Here is a 21,686-nt window from a genome sequence, read left to right as displayed (position 1 = left end):
AAGTTTCAAGTCAGCTTCCACATGTACAAGGACGAATTTGATTTTTTTTTTCTTCTTTTTTGAAGCGAAAGTCATTACAATTGTTACACAGTCAAATCAATCGATAAATTATGAGTAGTGATGTTTTGACAATCATTTTGGTACAACATTTGAGACAACTTTGTTGTTCTCTCTTCTCATTGGTTAAAAACAATAGAAAGAGAAAAAGGAAGAGAGAGAATAAAAACACAATGTGAGTATGAAAGAGAAAGTTGTACAAAAGTTGTACCAAAATGGTTGTACCAATATCATTTCTCATGAGTTATTCATTAAAAAAAAATAAAGTTGGTCTCTAAATTTTGTCACTCAAAATTGATCTATATCTTATTTATCAAAGAGATCCCTGATATAGTCAAATAAATGCTAAAAAATAAAAGAATGTGTTTAACTATTATTTATTATCTTTTTCATGTTTAACATATATGTTACATTTTTATGAAATCCTAGTATTCTTATTTCTAGACTATATATGTGCCTTCAACTAATTAACTAGGTAGGTCCTTTTTATTATTTAGCTTTACTATGCATTGAAGATAGATATATGTTATATTTTTATTACATAGTTATAACCTTCTTTTAACTCTACTTATTTCTCTTTGCAATAATTTCATTTGCATACTATTTTTTACACACCAGCCAGTTTCTTCTTATACTCTTGAAAATTATCTGCTCTCCAGAAAGATTTGAGCTTTTATGAACTATCATACTGATTTGAGCTTATTATCTTGTTGCATTGATTTGTCAAAAAGATAAGAAACACTTCATTGTATAGAAGAAATGAAAAATGAATAAATTTGGTTTGTGCTAAACAAATACCTACTGCAGTATTCGATCTTAAATTAAAGCTGTACATGGTGGTTAATATATAGTTTGTAGGGTTTTAGAATGATTTGGCTTTTTTATATTTATGATTTATCCTGTGGTGTTTGAAATTAACAAGTGGTTTGAGTTTCCATATTAGAAAATAGGTTTTGTTAACCGATGCTCCCGAGGCACAGGCTAAGAAGCTAAAAGTAAAAAGAAAAAATATAATTTGCATTGAAAAGAACAACTTTTTAACTTTTAAAACATAAAATACACAATTTTCAAAAAAATATTTTCTTTAATAATTCCTTAACCAACGTCCCGGGCACTAGTTAATATTTTCCTTAAAAAATTAATGATATCTCTGCTATGAATTTCTTCACAACAATTCTTCAAATACAAGTTTTTCCACTGCCAAAGCATTTCTTGTAACAAGTCTTCAAAGCTGAAAGGCCTGATCAGGAGAGAGAACATTTACATCCATCTTCTTGAAAATATCATTTAAATATCACAGATGGACTTTTTAACTGTTTGGAGCTTGCTAGAGTATTATTTTTCAGGAGTTTATATATTTGTCAACGACTTATCCAATACTCATAAAGCTCTAGGATCAATTGTTTGTGTTTCACTTTGCATCTATGCATGTATAGTGAGTAACATTATTTAGGGACCGACTTGATTTTTAATGAATAATTCATGGATTGATTGGACAAGGTAACAACTCATAATGACTTTCGTTTAAAAAAAGTCTAAAAGAAAATTCAAATTTTTTTTTGATCAAATTCGTCCGAGTATCCGTGGAAGCCTACTTGAAACTCCACGGTAGCGTTTAACGGGATACGTCAACATTGTTAACGACGAGACTTGATGGAAGGACTAAATTGATTGACATTTATAAAATTCACGGACATATAAGCTATTTCGAAAAAATCAGGTGATGAAATTGACGGATACATACAAATTTGAGGACTAAATAGCTTATTCACTCAAAATGTTATCCTACTAATGGTTAGAACAAAATAAAGAAAACTAATACACCATCTAATCACTGTTATAAGCAAATTTATTCAATAAATGATGTATGTAATCTACATTATAAACTACATACATCATTTATTAAATAAACATATATTATAAATTTTTACTTATAATAGTGACCAGAGGAGGATGTAGTTAGTAGTAATGGAAGATTAAAGAAACATAAAAATTATTTATGCAATTGGATTACTTGTGTTAAGCTCCAATTGTAGAGCACTCATAGCTTTGTATATTATTTGAGTTTACATAATTTTGATAAACATAAAAATTATAAACGATTTGTTGAAAGAAGAAAATATAATGTCAAATCTCACATATTCAGTGATCTAAAGTTACTTGTATCCATAAAAAGAAATGTAACAGAAGGGACTAGGATATTATAGAGTATTGTCTTGTACTCTAATTAACTCATGAATCTGAAACACCCCAAATAAATATTCCTCTGTCATATTACGTGTTACGTTTCAAATATTAGTTTATTTTAGAAGGGGTTGTTTAGGTATACTCTATTAGGGTGATAGTGTTATTGTAGGGTTGATGTAGCTATCCTACTACGGCGTGAAATCACATCCATCAAACTAATGAAAACATCATCATTTGCCGCGGTGCTCTCTGGTGGGAATATCAGGAAGGCGTGATTTGAGCAGGCCAGTGAGCTCGTTGTCCGCACATTACGGCATATGATAGGTCAGTTTTTGAAGATAGCAATGCATGTTCTCTCAATCATGCTTTGTCTCCAGTATACCCTATATTGTATACTATACTTGATGACAATTCATTGCGCCATTTTTATTGCGTTATGCTGCGAAAAGTGCCAACGATGGAGGCAACGGAAAATGATCAACATGTGCCATCACATTTCAGAGAGGGTACAAGTTCAACTACTACAGAGGTTCAATCAATTGTTGATGCTGTTCTCTCGCTAATTTTAAATGAAGTCAGACCTGATAATCCAAACCTTGCTGATAAGTTCAACTATCACGAGAGGGAGACCAATGTGCTACTCTTGGTAATTGTGTGGATGAGGTTGCAGACAAGTTCTTTTGGATCACAACAAAGGAAGGCAAGTGAATGAGGGCAAGAGCTATTGTGAGTACTGCCCTTGGTTTCTCAAGCATTGCTAATTTGATGAGTTCGATTGAATTTATAAGTAAAATTTTTCATGTATTTGACTACATGGAGCATCTTGTTTTTAATGTGGTGAAAAGTGTGAATTACATGTTCAAGCATGGCACTGTAAAGGTAAATATTTCCAAGAACCAGCCATATACACCTTCAATATTGGAACCTCATGATTATATATCCATTTCTTTATCCAAGTTACAATCAGGAAGAATGTGTTTTTAGCTGCATGGGCAGTGACTACCATGAAAGGAGAAGGAGCTCAACTTCCTTTCATCTTGTTGATCCTAAGACTGTTCCTTTGCTTGACAAACTGTGAGTCAACACTATGCAAAACAGATAGTTTTCAAGGATTTAAGGCAGATAGTTCAATGCTAATTGGGTTGCAAATGATAATGGTTTGAGATATTTTTATCGTTTGGCAATTGTGGGGTGGTGATTGTGACAAAGTTCCGCCGTATGGTGTGACACTTGGAAACACATTAGCTGGAAAAAAAATGCTACCAGATAGAGCTTCCCTTGCATACATTGATGTAGTAAATTGCCTTGCAAACAATGATGCAATGATTTGTATAAATCTAAGAATATGTGCATGTAGCTTTTGAGGTCATGATGCGTTGAGACCATTCTTTTACAACCCTTAAAATAAGAGAACGATAACTCATATAATTATTTATTCTAGAAGGGATCTTTTATGCATACTTTATTGGTTTGTCTGGTAATAGTGTCGTTGTGTGATTGATGTAGTTATCTTACTACGAGTATGCACTAGCTAATATAAGCATTGTATTGTCTCATGATTAAAATCAATGAAAAATATAATCAAATTCCTCTTTTTCATTCTAGCTTCTCTCCCTAAATTCGGAAGTGTGATCCCTACTCGAATTAAGTCGTATCACCAACATTTCGCAATAACATGAACTAAAATGCAGCAGCGTAACAAAAAATCATCATCTATAAAATGTATCAAGTCTTGGCAACTCATGCCACAAAAAATCATCATCTATAAAATGTATAAAGTCTTGGCAACTCATGCCACAAAAAATCTTCATCTAAGATTGATTTATCTATCTCACAAACAAGCACATTTTTGAGCTCGTTTATAATTTTGATAGTCAAGACCTTCTTTTCCAACCCCAGATATATAAACCTTCATCACAAAATTAGAAACGAGCTCAAAAATTATTGTGTCGCCAAGATTGATACCATTATCACGAACAAAGGCCATCCATCCCCCACAAAAGGTGTGTGTTGCTCCCACTGGGATGGAGTTCACATTCCAACATTCACCTCTTGCATTGCGAAGCGTAACTTCTGTCTTGCAGTCAGGGAGATGTGTAGCAGAGAAATGACATGGGATTCTCTACAATATAACAAGTATTCAATATTATACTCCAACTGGATTAGTTTCTCAAGCAGATGAAACACTACATAAGTTACTTAAAGATAAGGGTGGAGAGATAAAACAACATTATTTGGGAGTAAAATAAAGCATCACAATTCACAAAAGGGAAGAACTCACCAGAGTACGTGAACCACTGATATTGCAGGATTTCATTATCATAACAAAATATGGAAAAGAGGAGGTAAATAAGTGGGCTATCTTTTTCTCATCTTCCTTCCCACTGATGGATGCCTCTGTGTGGAATTGAACAGTTCAATCATGAGTTTTAAATATAAGGATAAGCTCTGGCATAAATATAAGGATTTAAATGCAAAATACTCTTTCGTAGACAAGTAAGGGAAGATCAGATGAGTTTTAATCCATAGTTTTAAGAACTAGAATGAAATCAAAGGGCTATGAGCAAAGTCAAGAAAATCACAATCTTCAAAATATTCAGAAGGAGGAAAACTAATTGTATTTTTTGTTTATGTTGATGATATTATGCTTACATGAGATTACTTGACTGTGAGGGTATAAAAGGACCCATTAAGGGAAAAGCCAAAATCAAGATAGTTAAAGTTAATGAAAAATAAAGAAATATTTTAACCTGAGTGTTCCTTGTTGCAAGCCACCAAATCATAATCATGCACTTCTCTCTCAAGAGAACAATTAGCTTTTTTCGGTGGTCTTCCTCGCTTCTTAGTCTGGACAGGTGTGACCTCATTAACAGGCTGCTTGGTCCTTTTGCCGGTTGATTGGGAGGGAAGCACTATAGTGACTGCATTAGCCGTGAACTGCTCAGGGGAAGCAGATTCAACACCAGCATTAAGAACAGTGTTGACTTCTTCAACAGACTTGTTTGTTTCCTTCTCCCTGAGACCAACAAAATAGGAAGCCGCTTTCTCACAAAAGCTTTCTCCTTGAAAGATTAACACATTGAACAATGATTCGCCATTGTACTTAAAGACTGCGAAATCATTCTCTTTCAGAGAATGATCTCTTGCAAACTGATGCCAACCGTCCACGAAGTAAACAGTATTATCTCTAGTTTGCAGCCCTACATTCCATTCAACTCCACTAGGACCTTTAAGGGTCACATTTTCTGGCAGCTTCTTCTTCAAATTGTCTGAGAATGTTCTAGGAAGTGCCTGCAATAAAATGATAAATTTCCATTTGAGATTATGATACATTGAACTCAACATAATTATTTGCTTGAAAAACCGCTATTAATCATCACAGGTACATGATTTACATCGATAGTGTTTGCAACAACAACAGCTATCCTGCCTATGTTCATGACTGCATCATCACAAGCCTAAACCCTAAACTCGATAAAAGGAGAGGGTTGTGTTAGACAGTCAACAACCAACGTAAAACTTTGTCGAATTTTTTATGACATGGATCAAATATGTTATAGATAGTGTTTGCAGAACATGTAAAAATAAAATTAATCCGTTATTTAAAAACTACACTACAATCTCCTTATTCATTTCCTTTAAGCTAGAAAAGCATGAATTTAATAAAACCAGATTGTTGAAACGGCGTAGTTTTGGACCTTTTATAAGAAAAAAGTACCAAAATGTGCTCCAAGTTCATGTCAGGGTGGAGATGGGGTGGGGATACTTAAACCCTATCAGGTACCGACCTGAGATTTTTTTTCTTTCACATGTTGAAATCGTGGATGGCAAAGGCATACCTAAACCCGAATCCCATCGGGTTTAAGGGGGAAAGACAAAAACGGTATCCGCCCCATTGTCATGCCTATTCCTAATTTAAAAACAAGCATAACAATATCAATATGTATATGTCAAAAGCTCAAAGCTTTCTTCAAAAGAACTCACTGCAATTACAAGAATTGTAAAAAGATGCAGAATTTAAAAGATGGGCAAGTTAAAATAATGAAGAAAAAGAACAAAATAAAAGAACTTGAAAGTAGCATGAACATGAACATGAAGTACATGTACTTAACACCACCCACATATGAAAACTTTATAAAGATTTCATTTTTGTTTCATCAAGAACATGGAAGTAAAGAAAAAGTTGAAAAATAATACTTACAAGTTGCTGTTCAAAATCAGTGGAGTGGAGAAACTGAGCGAAATGGATGAACTGGAAATGGTTCCAGTAAATGTTTTCTTCCAAAGATCTGCTGCTATCTTCCATTTGAAACAGAAGCAGAGAGTGAAATGGTTCAAAGGTGCAAAGTACAGAGAGTGACAGGGTCTAGTTCAAGAAGAGACGTAAAGTACAGCATAGGCTCTAGTACATGTCATATTTATAAGGAAGGTAAAAGGTAAAAAATGATTAATTTCACAACGGTTAGGAAAGTAAGAAAATGTATAAAAACATTGATTTTAGTATATTTCATACTCATCTTAAATACGTTCACACATTTACTATATCGTGATCTTTGGATTGAAATCGATTCGCGTAGATTTGAATGTCGTAAATTAATTTATTGAAAAAATTGAAAGTTTATTCAAAATTAGATTTGACGCGTTGAATACATGATTTGCAACAACCGTATTGAATGCGTTCAAACTATAAAAGTATTTTGACGCGTTGAATACATATTTGCAACGACTGTATTGAATGCATTCAAACTATAAAAGTATTTTGACGCGTTGGATACATATTTGCAACGATCGTATTGAATGTGTTCAAACTATAAAAGTATTTTGACGCGTTGAATACATATTTGCAACGACCATATTGAATGTGTTCAAACTATAAAAGTATTTTGACGCGTTGAATACATATTTGCAACAACCATATTGAATGCGTTCAAACTATAAAATATCTTTTCATGTTTAGGAGTTAACAATTTATATTTATTGGTCTCTCAAAAAAAATATTATATTTATTGAAAAATGCAAGAGTACTCTTGGGGTATTTGTTAAGGGAACAAAAATAGAAATATTTTGTTGGAATATAGTGAAAACTGATATCTTTCACAATGATTAGTAATGTAAGAAAGTGTAAAGAAACAGTGATTTTAGTCCATTTCTAGTATCTTAAATGCATTCACACACTTACCGTGTCGGTGATTGTTGGATTGAAATCGATTAGCGTAGATTTTAAAATCGGAAATTTAGTTATTAAAAAAAAACCAAAAAATTTATTTAAAACTAACAACATGTAGTCTTGATTCAACATATTTTGACGCGTTGAATACATTATTTTCAACGACCGTATTGAATGCGTTAAAACTATAAAATATCTTTTAATGTTTAGGGGTTAGCAATTTATATTTTGTTGGAATATGATGAATTCAACTTATTACAAGTTAAAAAATTGTTATTTCGAAAGTTTTAGCTTCATTATCAAGCCAGCAGGACCCTTATTTATTTGGTAAAATGAGGGCTGGAGTTCAAAGGGTTAGCAATTTTTGTTATAAAACATACTATTAGAAGACACTTTTGAGTATCAAGCTAATAAAAAAGACAACTTAGTAACAAAAGTTAATGTTTAAGTAGTACTAAACAAACATTCAAAAATTATAATGAAAATGTCTCACCCATATTTAATGAAAAAGATATTTTTTTTTTTACTCTACATTCAAAAAATTTCACATTTTGAACCTAGAGAATTACTTTTTACGTTCTGATATTTTATTCGCTCACCTCGAGCTGCTGACACGCACTTAAACCAAGGGTTGAACTCGTGTCTTAAGTTCATCTTTAGCGGACTCAGCCACTACACCAAACTAATGTTTGTGTATTTACCTCGCAAATAAGTTAGACTCTCCCTGATGCCAAATTTTGGAGGGCTAGCCCGACTTCTTAAAAAAAAAGAACTTGCAAATATGTTATATAATTTATAACATACTTAATTTTTTACATTTCTTATTTCTCTTACTTCTAGTTTTTGGTTCTTTTCTATACAAAATAAGTAATAAAAACATAGAAATTTAGGACCATCAATTGATCACAAATTTCTAGTAGCAAGGTGTGAATATATCCATAAGTTAGTTATTAATTTGGCATTTTGCTTTTATAAACGGTTCTAATTTTTGGTTCTAATATAAAGTTAAGGGTCATAAGGTATACACACTAATCTCATTTCACTTAATCATGAATATTCAACCTAATTATGATTTCTAGTCCTTTGAATCATATCCTACATGACAATCACAAGCCACATGATTCTATACTAATTTATACTATAGAACTAGGGCTTCAAACTAACATCCTGATACTAAGATTAGAGGCTACTATATATGGCCAGCCAGTACATGGCATACAAACCTTCTCCTATACATAAGCCTCTAGAAATAAGCAACCTAGGGCATATTTCACTACTCGAAACACCATTTCTCTTAGAGATTGTTTTCATCACTCTCATCCCAGCTGGTCAATTCATGATCTCAGTTATGCGGATATATCCATAGCCGCATAACTGTAAATTAGTTATTAATTTGTTTCTATCTCAAAGTTTGTTAGACTAAATTTGTTATTACTTATTTAGAAGGTAAGTTAGTTGCTATTTTTAAGCTTCTCTTAGCCTAATAGCCTATATAAAGGCATGTACATGTAATCTTTTGCTTTCAAGGAAATACAACGAGAAATTTCAGTTCCTAAGTCTCCCTAATCACTCTCTCTGAGAGCAAGAGGATCCTCGAGGCCGTGCATAGGTGGTCATATCCGGTTGCTCAGCAGCCAAAAACTGAGCACAATGATGTATGATACATGATACATGTAAACTCGTAGCATGGAACGATGTTGTAGCATCGATATCTGTGTTTGTGTTAGTGGTTCATAGGTTATTACAATTTACAACAACAATGAACTCTGAAATCGGAAAGATATAATAGAAGCAAATACAATTTGAATCTTCTCTGGAGGATACTGATATTCCCTTGAGGAAGATTGGTGAGTTTGGGAGCAGGCTCAGCACTGCATCTGAGATACTCACTTCTCATCAGTGCACCTACTATTTCGATATTGTTGTTTTTATTTATGTTGTTGCTTGCTGCGTATTCAAGAAGTTGCAAGTTCCCTTCAAATGTACTATTTGGTTAGATTTTAATTCTCTTTTGTTCAAAATTGGATTCCAATTGTAACACTAGCACATTGACATTCAATTTGTGCAATACTGATTTATGCAATTTGTAGGCAGCAAAATTCATGTTGCAATCCATGCTCATGCATACTCAAACATAAAGATGCTTTTTTTTTTATCAAAACATGTAATGTAAGCCTTTGAAGCCTAACAAAATGAATCAAAATCACTGCTGGATGCTGTCATTATCATCATGCATTGACTTTCACCAAGTTGCGAGTGCTCTTCGGATCTATGATGTATTGATTTGCCAAGTAGATTGTGTCAAATATACAGCAACTTGTTTGGTTTTACTTTTTATATTTTGTTCATGAAATTTGCTAATTCATTTTGATGTTTTGTACTGTGCAGCTTTTCATTTAAATTATAGCTGCTATTAGAAAATGCTTCCTGAATTTCAATCTCACAAAACTCTTAGGATTATTGGATCGTAATCAAGCGAATCACATTTGAAAAATAAATAAATAACTTATTTGCAAAACTCTTGTGAATATTTCTATCATGAGGTTTGTCAACAAACAGTGATATCGCATCTTCGATAAACATCCAAAAGTAGTCTTGTGCCTCTCACAGGAATGTCCATCTACCATTTCAATTTCCCTATTTTCATTGCTTTCATCTATTTTGTAAGACTGGGCTTTTGGCTCTTTGGATTGCTTTTATCCCATTTGTGTCATCCTGATTCCACTTTTAATCTTCCATAAATTTCACATATCTGCCTATAATAATTTTACAATTTTGCGGCTAGAAATTTTTATAAGCTTTTGCAACAGAGTTGTAGCCGAAAAACTGCATAGAAGGGCTCTTTTGTCTAGTTTATCTCTCTTGATATGCAGAACATGAGCGAAACATAAGCATCTAAATTTTTTTAAGGAAATTTAGGGAGGGTTTGTAATCATACCGGGCCTCAAATGGTGTCATATCATTTATTGCTCTTGTAGGAAGCCTATTTTGCAAATAAACAACGTGTTCGCCGATTCTGCCCAAAATTTCTTGGTCAAGTTCTTACCATGTAACATACATTGGGTCATCTCCAATATAAATTTGTTTCTTCTTTCACTAACTCTATTATGTTGTGGAATGTATTGAACCGTCCAATGATGATGAATTCTAACTTCATCACAAAATCGATCAAATGCTTCAGAATATACTATTTGCCGTTATCAGATCTAAGAGTTTGAATGTTACAACCATCCTCATTCTCCACTCCAGATTTTGAATTGCTAAAATACTTGTGCTACCTAAGGATTGTGCTTTAGAAAGAAGATCCAACACATACAACTAAAATCATCAATGCATATAACATAATAATGACTATCATGCAAAGAAGGTGTTCTTTGCGGACATGCAATGCAAGTATAAATTAATTACAGCTTCTTTGTTGTTCTGCATGTTGTCTTTGAAAACAGCTTTATGATTTGTTTTCCAAATTAACAAGCCTTGCAATTTGAAACATGGTCATCAAGTTATGCAAGGTCATTTTCCATCTCGGATTTTAACTGCATTATCCCTGGATGATGATAACGCCCAAGCCTTTTATGCCACAAATCTGTGACATTTTCTTTCATTTGTAAACCAATTTGCCCATCCTCCTCCAATGGATTTAGAACAACTTTTTCCTCTCATTTTTACTTTGAAAGTACATTTGCCATCACTATCTTTAATTAAACAGCTTTCATTTTCAAACAAAACTTTATATCCCTTTTCAATTAATTTCCCAATAGGTAACACACTTTGATCAGTTTCAAAGACGTGTAACACATAAATGAACTTTGTACTAGAATAATAGACTGAGGTTGCTATTGCTTAGTTTCCTGAATAGATCGTTGTTATGTTTCATGTGGTTAGTACACCCATTGTCAATCAATCAATTCTCACTTGATTCGATGTTAGAGAAACATGTCGCAATGAACAAGTCACCCTTCTCTTCTTCTTGTTCAATAATCTTTTCCTGTCACTACGTTGTTGATTCTTATTTTCACATGTAATAGCTTCATGCCCTATTTGATTACACTTGGTGCGCTTAACATCAGGTCTTCTCCAACCTCTAAATGGTGGGTGACCTTTCTTTCCAGTGTAGACAAGGAAGTGAAGATTTTCTTCGAATTTCATTATTTTCTTTTACATTGGCTGACTGACGTTGAGTCGACTTCAATTTCACCAAAATCCTTCTTGAATTTGCCCACATTTTTTTGCTTGGTTGCTAAAGCTGCTTCTCATGTTGTTTCCTCTCTCATACGTCTTATCTATTCTTGTGTCTTCAATGCATTAAGCTATTTTGTCAAAGAACTTTTTGAGAAATTCTTGGTATTCTTAAACGTAGTGATGGTTACTTCCTTCTTTCGTGTACTGTTACAAGAATTTTTTCAACAATTCTAGACTCAGTAAAGTCTTATCCTAGATGTCTTACATTGTTTGCGATATTGAGATGTTTGTCAGAGTAATTTTGAATCATTTCAAAATCCTTCATTCTTTGAACTTTGAATTCTCGGATCAAGTTGAGGACTTACATGCCTTTAATTCTTTCATCTTTTTCATATTCTTTCTTGAGATAATCTCATAACTCCTTTGCTGATTTCAAGGACACGATTCTTGTGAAAATAGTGGTTGAGTCAACATCAAACAAGTAGACCTTTGACTTTGCTTTCTTTGTCTTCTTTTACTTTTGCACTTTTATTTGTGCCATGGCAGAATTGTTCGTAAGTACAGGGATCATAACATTCTTCCACTCCCTCCCACTTATCCAAAGCTTCCAAGTACACCTCCATACACATTGTCCAGAGTTGACAGTTTCTTTCGTTGAACACTGTCAGAGCGATTCCGAGAAAACTTACTTCAGAATCCATGAGGTTAAACTTGCACACCGTATCCTTAGGAACAGGGTTATAGATACCAATTTGTTGATTGAACAAGAACAGGAAAATAACGTAGAGACAACAATGGAAAAAAACAATGTTAATGAAGATTATAAAAGTTACAGTACATACATGCCATCTGAAAAACAACTCAACAAAGACAACAATTGGTTCATAAAAACAATAACTGCTAATAACTACCAAAAATAACATATTTGTAAACTGAACATCAGTTACTAAATTAAAAATAACTACCACCCAATACAATTTCTACATCAGCAGTACTAAACACAATAATCAACTTTGTTTCTGCACTTTGAGCTGACTTTTGCCATACTAGAAGTGTCATGGCAAGGGACATCATGTCTTTGCACTAAGCATACTAAAAGCTAGTTTTCCAACCTAGAATCATCTTTTCCAACTTCAGCGACGCGAACACGTAATTCACACTCGTGTATAAGTTCGAAAATGCAGACATCTCCAACTTTTATGTTGTTGCCACGAACAAAATTCACCCATCCTCCACATAGAGTGTGATCTGTATTCACTCTAGTTGTTGGAACAGAATTAACAGTCCATTGTTCTCCCTTCAAATTATGAAGAATAATCTTTATCTTGCGGTTTGGAAGATGTGCCTTTGAGAATTGGTGGGGTACATTCTGCATCATATCAATTATAAATCACTATCAACAAGAGCTTCAATGTTAATGGCAAGCACAGTGAATAGGAAGAAAACTTTACGTAACAAATAATACGACCAATAAACTTAAAATAGGAATATTTAAGAAGGAACGTTAAAATTGCAATATAGATCAATACAAAATTTTAAGAAAAGAAAACTATGATAAGATAACAATAACAATTGGTACTTCTTTGGAGAAATACAACATAGAAATTGCTTAGAATTCAATTTGTAAATCTCATAGCAGTGATTGAGAAGTTTGTCAAGCAGCATTTCACTAAGTGAATTAAAGTAATAGTTCAAATCTACCAAGATTGACTCATTAATTAGGACTCGTATCACTATGGAATTGTGGATGGAATTTTCACTGAGATCATTTTTTACTGGTAATGTATACATCTTAAATGCTTCTGCTTTTTCTTTATAAAGTACATCTTAAAGCTTTAAGCTATGCTTACCAAGTTACCATCCTCCATACATAAAAGGAGAAATACTGTTTCGGTAAAAATTAATATACTCCAACAAGATCAATTTGTCAAGCAAATGAAACACTACACAGGTTACTTAAAGATAAGGGCGGAGAGATAAAACAACATTATTTGGGAGGAAAATTATGAATTACAAAAAAGGAAAAAACTCACCAGAATACGTGGACCATCGACATTGAACGTTTTGATCATTTTAACAAAATAAGGAAAAGAGGAGGTAAATGATTCGGCTATCTTTTTCTCAGCATGCGATGATGATAACTTTGACAGTGCTGCCTCTGTGTGGAATTGAACAGTTCAATCATGAGTTTTAAATAAAATAATGAGCTTTGGCATAAATATAAGGATTTGAATGCAAAATACTCTTTCCTAGACAAGTATCAGTTTGCTATGGAAGATCAGATGAGTTTTAATACATATTTTTGACCCAAAATAAAATCAAAGGCAATTGTGTGTTTAGGCTATAAGCAAAGTCAAGGAAATCACAATCTTTTCTTCAAGCATTCACAAGGAGGAAAACTAATTGTATTTTTTGTGTATGTAAATGATATTATGATTACAGGAGATAACTTCAGAGACAGTTTAATATTTCCTTCTCGAACAATATTGCAATTTTAACTTTCCTTCTTTATCTTGAGCTGTCTGTATTCTATTTTACAATTTCTACTGGGCAGAGGGCATTGGTATTCATCCTCTGAAAGAGCTTTGCTCTATGGATTATAGGAGGAAACTCATGTAATAATTTTATGTTAGTAAATAACACACTCATTCTATACTATTACATTTTTGAGTCTCTATCAATTGGTCTGACATAAGAAGGAAACCAGTGACGATGGACGACATGTGGGCTACGAAGGTAGAGTCGGTGGATTTTACGGTAAAGATCCTGTTGGATGGGTTGAAAGAGCATCAAGGGCGAAGCTGGTCTTATTTTTGGTGTGCAGAGAAATCAAATGTTGACAGAGAATCATTTTCCATTGCCATGATTAGAAGATTTGGAACACAGGCGGGGAACTCAGTTGAACAGCTAATGCTGGAAAATCAAGAATCAGAACTAAAACTGTAAAACAGAATAGAAACACATGACACTGCCTCTCTATATATTCCCCTCTTCCATGTGTATTTCTCTCCCTCTCTCTAACTAAGTTGACAACTAAGCCCCTCTCCTCTCCATTTGGACCTTTCCCTTAATGGGCGCTATCACATTTGTTAAAGGAAAAATAAAGATTGAGATGAAGGACCTCAGAAAACTCAAGCATTTCTTGAAAATTGAGGTGGCCTATTCAAAGCAAGACATATTGATCTCTCAAAGGAAATACATGTTTGACCTTTTGCAGGAAACAGGTAAGCTTGAATGCAAACTTGCGAGTGCTCCCATTGAGCAAAATCACAAGAAAAGCTATGACGAGGAAAGTGCCAAATTTATTGCAAACCTTGCAATTCCTATCCACTAATCCGGAGGGTCAGACTAATTTGTTGCAAACCAGAAATAACAGAAGCAAGAAATCAAAGAGAATCCTAGAATTACAAATGAAATGTGAGTGTTTATTGGTGATAAATCCCTAACAACACAGAGCAATGCTCTACACAGAGAAAACACGCAATTCTCTGACCAAACAAAATAATGATTCTTCCATGATACCCTCTATCTCTCCACAACTACCACCTCATATAACCAAATCCCAAATTACCCAACTAATTCTCAATTTCCATCATTGCCACCTCATGGTTCATTCTTTTGTAGTTTCTCCTTACACAAAATCTCCATACTTTGAGTTTATCCCCTTTGTCACTCAAGCCCAAGTCATCTGCTAAAGTTAAGGCATTACAGAAAGAATGTCCTTTTTAAGTAAAAACATGTGACATAACAGAAGTATAAATCAAATGATTCTTTATTGAAGCCATAAATCAAATGACAAAAGAAAAGTGGTTGGTTATACAAATTTGACAAAAAAGTGGTTAGCTACTCTAAGTTTAGGTACTGATTCATTAGAGTTACATGTCCAAGATGAGATACATGTCCAAATAGACACACATTAGATGTTCATATCAATTGGGTTCAGTTTAGTATCAAATTGATATACAACTCGTGTCTATCGTAAGATACTCATAATCCACGCTTAGGACTATTTTAAAAAGGGGAAAAAACTAGTTTGCACAATGAACATGAAATTATCTTCTTAAGCTTTTGCAAACATCATACCGAAGCATGTGTAGCACAAAGAAACCATGACATCAGAAAGTTTTATTCACTTAACAGTTTAAAATTAATATAGTAAAAGTTAATGGAACAGAAAGAAATATTTTAACCAGGGTGTTCCTTGTTACAAGCCACCAAATCATGAGCTCTCTCACAAGAATTACCTGCTTTTGGTCGTCTTCCTCGCTTAGTCTGGAGAGGCGTAACTTCATTAACAGGCCTCTTCTTGGTCCTTTTGCCGTTTGTTTGGGAGGGAACCGCATCAGCCAAGAACTGCTCAGGGGAAACAGATTTATTTGTGTCTTTTGCCTTTCTACCCCCTTGTTCGATTTGAGCATTCCCACATTTTCCAACAAAATAAGAAGCTGCCTTCTCACAGAAACTATCTCCATCAAAGATTAAAACCTCAAAGAGTGATTTACCGTTGTACTTAAAGACAAGGAAATCATTCTGTTTCAAAGAGTGATCTTTAATGAATCGTTTCCAACCGTCCACAAAGTAAACAATATCATCTCTAGTTGTCAGCCCTATATTCCACACAACTCCACTAGGACCTTTAAGGGTCACATTTTCTGGCAACTTCTTCTTTAAATTGTCTGAGAATGTTTTAGGAAGTGCCTGCAATTAAAATATAAATTTCCATCTGAGATTAAAAGATACATTGAGCTGAAGAGCCCAAGATATTGGTAGAATATATATATATATGCAAGAGCTAAACATAACTACTCCCTCCGTTCCTCTAGGTAAGCACCTTTTGTCTCTAATAAAAGGGTGCTTAGATATAGGGATGGAGGGAGTATTTGCTTGAAAAACAGCTATTAATCATCTCCAGTACATGATTTACATAAATAGTGGTTGCAGAATCGGAAAAAGAATAATAACCCAAGAGCTAAACTAATTATTTGCTTGAAAAACAGCTGTTAACCAATCTCCTTATTCACCTCCTTTAAATCAATCTACTTAAATGTAGATGCATGGTTCCTCTATTGCAATGCAAGCTCAAAACAAAGCGTCTCAAAAGCATACACTAGAAAGGGGGGAAGGAAAAAAAACAGATGTACAACTATTATCAAATTTCCTAAGCCATTATTTAAAAACAAGCACAAAAAGATCAAAACTTTCTTCAAAAGAATTAACTAAAGTTAAAGGAATGGTAGATAGATACAAAATCTAAAAGGTGGGCAATTTAAAATAATAAAGAAAAAGGAAAAGAAGTTGAAATTAGTATGAACATGAAATGAAGTGCGTGTACTCAACACCCAAATATGAACACTTTAGAAAGGTTTTATTTTTATTTTTATTTCATTTACAACATGAAAGCAAGAAAAGGAGAAAAAGGAAACAAGAATGAAGGGAGTACTAACAAGTTGCTGTTCAAAATCGGCGCGAAGAAATTGGGTGAAATGGATGAATTGGAAATGGGTCCAGTAAATGTCTTCCTCCCATGATTTTTCAGGCAAACCGCATTCAACACTGCCATTAGAAGGAGTATTGACTTCTTCAACAGAAGTGTTTGTGTCCTTTGCCTTGCGACCCCTTTGTCCAGTATGAGCTTGTCCACGTTCAAGAATAAAATAAGAAGCTGCTTTCTCGCAGAAGCTTTCTCCATGAAAGATTAAAACCTCAAACAGTGATTCACCATTGTACTTGAAGACAAGGAAATCATTCTGTTTCAAAGAGTGATCTTTCACGAATTGTTGCCAACCATCCGTGGAGTAAATTGTATCATCTCTAGTTGTCAGCCCTATATCCCACACAACTCCACTAGGACCTTTAAGGGTCACATTTGCTGGCAACTTGTTCTTTAAATTGTCTGAAAATGTTTTAGGAAGTGCCTGCAATAAAAGTATAAATTTCCATTTGAGACTATGAAATATTGAGCTGAAGAATCTAAGAGATGTTGGTAGACTAATATATCTACCTAAGAGCTAAACGTAATTATTTGATTCTTCAAAAAAAAAAATTGCTTGAGAAACAGCCATCAATCATCCCCAAGTACATGCTTTATGGTTTGAATGCAAACCACTTGTTGTAAAAACCAACAAGAACAGTGGAACAAATAACAGTGGCAACCAAAACTAAACAGCTTAAGCAACAGTAGATTCAACCGATAACAAATCTAGAACCTATTGGTAATACAAATCCAGACAATCAATCCAAATACATACAAGATAAAGAGAAAAGAGGAACAAACACACTAAGATTTACCTAGTTTGGACCTAATTGACTTACTTATGGGGGGAGAGCAACTCTCTGATCAACTACAAACGAGTCTTAACAAGAGATACACAATAGTTACAAAAAATTAGCTTACAATGTTCAACATGAACAAACCCTAATTTCTACCTTTCCCCTTTCTCTCAAGAGAGTTACAAAAATGACCAATAAATTATTCTTAATTGCTCAACAAGAGCAGTCCCTAATTTCACTCTACTCCTCAATGATAATCACTGCCCGGTGTCTAGAATGTGTTTCTCAACCCTAGAAAGTACAATCTCTCCCAAGATCCAACAAGAGCAATCCCTAATTTCACTCTACCCCTCTTTTGGTTCTTACTCTAGCTTACAAAAAGAAAGAAAAAAAAAACGAAACGCCAGATCCGCACACCAGACCTGGCGCACAGCCTGAAGCGTCTGGCACCCAAGACAGACTCAACACACAATCCTGTGCAGCCAAAACACGCCCGGTGCAAATTGGCAGCTCCCAGCCAGCCCCTGCTGCTGTCAAACGCCCGGCCTTGCCCCTAGCGCAATCTGGCAGGATGTGCAGATACTAATTTGAAGGCAGTTTTTCAACAATTTACATAATTTTGCAGAACAAGGAAAAGAACAATAAACCAAGAAACCCTTACACACCACAATCTCCTTTTTCACTTCCTTATCTTTTCCTTTATAGCCAAAAAAAAAAAGGGGGGTCTCAAAAGCAAAAATATAAACTTTAACCGAAAGCTGAAAATTTTGTTCAACAGAACTAATTGCAGCTAATGAAATTTGTAAAAATAATGAATAAAAAAACTTAAAAAAGTGAAAAATAGTATGAACATGAAATGAAGTGCTGTACTGCACACCCAAATATGAACACTTAAGAACATGGAAGGAAAGAAGAGAATACTTACAAGTTGTTGTTCCAAATGGGTGGGTTGAAGAAATTGGGTGAAACGGATGAATTGGAAATGGGTCCAGTAAATGTCTTCCTCCCAAGACCTGCTGCTACTGTTTTGTGTTCCTCCCATTTGAATTACAGTGAGGGAGAGAGAGAGAGAGAGAGAGAATGAAATGGTTCAGAGTTGCAAGGTTTTGGTTGTAGCAAGAGAGACAGAAGGCTACAGGCTTTAAACCTCAACAGTTTACGAGGAAGACGAGTGACAGACACAAATCAAGAAACATTCATTCTAGTCAATGTCTTAGACCCTAGTCATCTTAAATCTTTTACTTTTTACTGCTCCATCCACCCGCGTATAGAAGCATATTTTACTCATCCATCCGTTTCATAATTGAGTGTCGTTTTAGCAAAAAAATTATTTTAAAATGAATGTTACTTTACATTTTCAATAACATTTTAATTTTTTTTCTCCTAACTTTATCTTCAATAAATACTACAACTTTTTCTCGCATAATTTTTAATACAGCTTTAAGTTTGTCTTTTTCTTGGGCAATTTAGTAAAAGTGTTATGTCTAATGATTATTTCATTTCATTCCTTAATTTATGTGCAATTGGCTAAAGCGACACTCATTTTAAAACGGAGTAGTTTTTCATTTTTATTAACTGCATTTTTACTTTTTACTACTCTCTCCAATACCATTTCACGTATACTAAGAATTTTTTTTGTGTAAGTGTAAGAAAGATAAGAATGGTTTCCGAGAGTATTAGTGCATTTAATATTAATTAAAGTTATAATTAAAAAAAAATTAATGTTGCATTGAAAAATTAAATTGGTCGTTAATTTTGGGATTTTTTTTTTCTTTTCAAATGACTTCGTTATTTTGAGAGGGAGGAAGTAATTATAGGATATGTTAGTTAAGAATTCAAAAATAGATGATAAATTTTACTTGAATGCGCAATTTTCAAAATAAATTAAGAGAAGATATCTTTAAATGTTCAGGAATAGCAAGTTTTTGAATAAAACATACCAATAGAGAATAAAACTAGTTAAGAGAAGATAATTGAGTATCTAAAGATTTTTTTTTTTTGAAGAAAATTGAGTATCTAAAGATGTATTCATAGATATTGAAGTATTTTTTGTACATTTAAAAATCATAGATTTTGAAGTATCTAAAGATTAATTTTCTTAATTGTCTACTGGACAATGTCTTAGTACTACCCGCTTGACTCCACTCAAGTGTTAAAATGCTCCGGTTGTTTTAAATTGTTTACTGACTACATATGACCGTTGCAACACAGTACTTGAATCTGAATGGTATGTTCATGCAGATTCTTGATCTGTCCATTTCATTTATTGAGTTTCTCTTCACTTTTCATGTGTAGGACGCCACACATAACAAATTGATGAAGTTAACCTCGTTTTCATTTTGTTTTTGGCGTCTGTGTTCCCACCTATGTGACCAAAAGTCAGGCAAGGTTATTTTAGACTATGAGTGTGACGATGAAGAAACACATGCGAGGTTTTGAAATAATGTGAATGGTGAAGGTGGGTTCTAAGTCCATATGGTATTGAATGGGAGGATAGATATGAAAATAAGCGGTTCATGTGAGTACAACTCAGTTGATAGATATACTCCGGAAGGTTTGCTGGCCTAGTTAACAAAAGGTCTGGAAAGAGGATTATTTTGCTCATACTATGTTCATCCTAGAATTTCTTTTCCGATTTTGCAATTCATGGACAATACAATTATTTCTTGTGTGGATTCGGTTGAGAATCTGTGGTGAATCAAGGAAATCTTGATGAAGTTTGAGATGGTGTATGGACTTGAGGTGAATTCAACAAAAGCAACTTAATTGTTATCAATGTTAATGACAAGTTTATGAATATGGCTTCCACTTTTCTGTCATGTCGCATTGTTTCTTTCCAATTCAATTTCTAGGATTGCCGGTTAGTGTTAACTCAGCTGTTAATGACGAGTTTATGAATATGACTTCCGCTTTTCACAGTCTCGGTCGTGGCAACGACAATTTTTTTATGAACTGATAAATGGTGTGGCTTAGCAGCTTTTCCATAACTATATCCTCAGCTGTTCAATTAAGCTTTGGATAGGGAGGATGAGATTTTCCAACAAGGGTGGATTGGAGGGGTCTCATTGGACTTGGAAGTGGGAATTGGAGGCGAAATTTGTTCGATTGGTAGGAAGAAAGAATAAGGCTTGACCCGGATTCCAAAGGTAACCAACATAACAGTTTTCAAAAGCATTCACAGGCACCCTGTCTGCTTCCACAATCACCACCCGCGCCAGACGGGGAGGATTTCTTTATCCCTGACATTCTCAAACTCATAACCCCTGATGGACTGTGACAGGACCTCACGAAATGTTCTTCCCCCTGTCACCAACCTACCACCCTTAGTGAGAGTCACCTCATGTTCATACAAAGAGGAAGATCATTAACTCTAATCTCTTGCAATTTGGACAGAAACACCTCAGCATCCTGCACTCCATAGAATATCACAAAACCAATCCTTTGCCCCCCCAAAAGTTCCTTTTCGCCAGTACAAAAATATCGCAGCCCTACTGATATTAGTAAATTCATCTATGCTGAGTTTTATATGAACAATTGAGCAACATAATGTTTCTTATTTTTAGTCATTTTACATCAATGATAATTTTGCTTAATGTGGCCTTGTATGATTGCTATTCTTTTTTAAGCCTTTAAGCAAAATAGCTCAAATAGCTCTAACATAATAAAATCATTCAGCAACCATCTATTTATTAGAGTATAATTGTTACAGATAAGTCGATAAATGGCATGTCAATAGTGCTCTAACATGCATTAGTCCTAGTTTATCCATCAAACCACTAAATGTACAAATAAGATTCAAGAATTATTTTACAATCGTGTTAAC

General features: G+C 34.0%; 2 protein-coding genes across 2 annotated transcripts; both read right to left on the bottom strand.

Moving 5' to 3' along the window:
* Positions 1-3,940: 3,940 nt before the first annotated feature.
* Positions 3,941-6,620, bottom strand: LOC11419209 (B3 domain-containing protein REM16). The gene is made up of 4 exons (XM_003589227.3): positions 6,446-6,620; positions 4,995-5,535; positions 4,526-4,641; positions 3,941-4,366 (listed from the first exon to the last, which is right to left on the bottom strand). Exons 1-4 carry the CDS (start codon positions 6,548-6,550, stop codon positions 4,076-4,078), a joined length of 1,053 nt encoding a protein of 350 aa, XP_003589275.1. The 5' UTR covers positions 6,551-6,620; the 3' UTR covers positions 3,941-4,075.
* Positions 6,621-12,388: 5,768 nt separating this feature from the next.
* On the bottom strand, positions 12,389-19,065 carry LOC11422470 (B3 domain-containing protein REM16). The gene is made up of 5 exons (XM_003589226.4): positions 18,789-19,065; positions 17,038-17,508; positions 15,838-16,291; positions 13,627-13,751; positions 12,389-12,962 (listed from the first exon to the last, which is right to left on the bottom strand). The coding sequence occupies exons 1-5, from the start codon at positions 18,903-18,905 to the stop codon at positions 12,693-12,695; spliced, it is 1,437 nt and encodes a 478-aa protein (XP_003589274.2). The 5' UTR covers positions 18,906-19,065; the 3' UTR covers positions 12,389-12,692.
* Between the last annotated feature and the right edge of the window lie 2,621 nt (positions 19,066-21,686).

The sequence above is a fragment of the Medicago truncatula genome, chromosome 1 (assembly GCF_003473485.1).
Source record: "Medicago truncatula cultivar Jemalong A17 chromosome 1, MtrunA17r5.0-ANR, whole genome shotgun sequence".
Classification (NCBI taxonomy): domain Eukaryota; kingdom Viridiplantae; phylum Streptophyta; class Magnoliopsida; order Fabales; family Fabaceae; genus Medicago; species Medicago truncatula.
The sequence above is the reverse complement of the archived record's forward strand: the minus strand, read 5'-3'. Positions and strand labels throughout refer to the sequence as shown.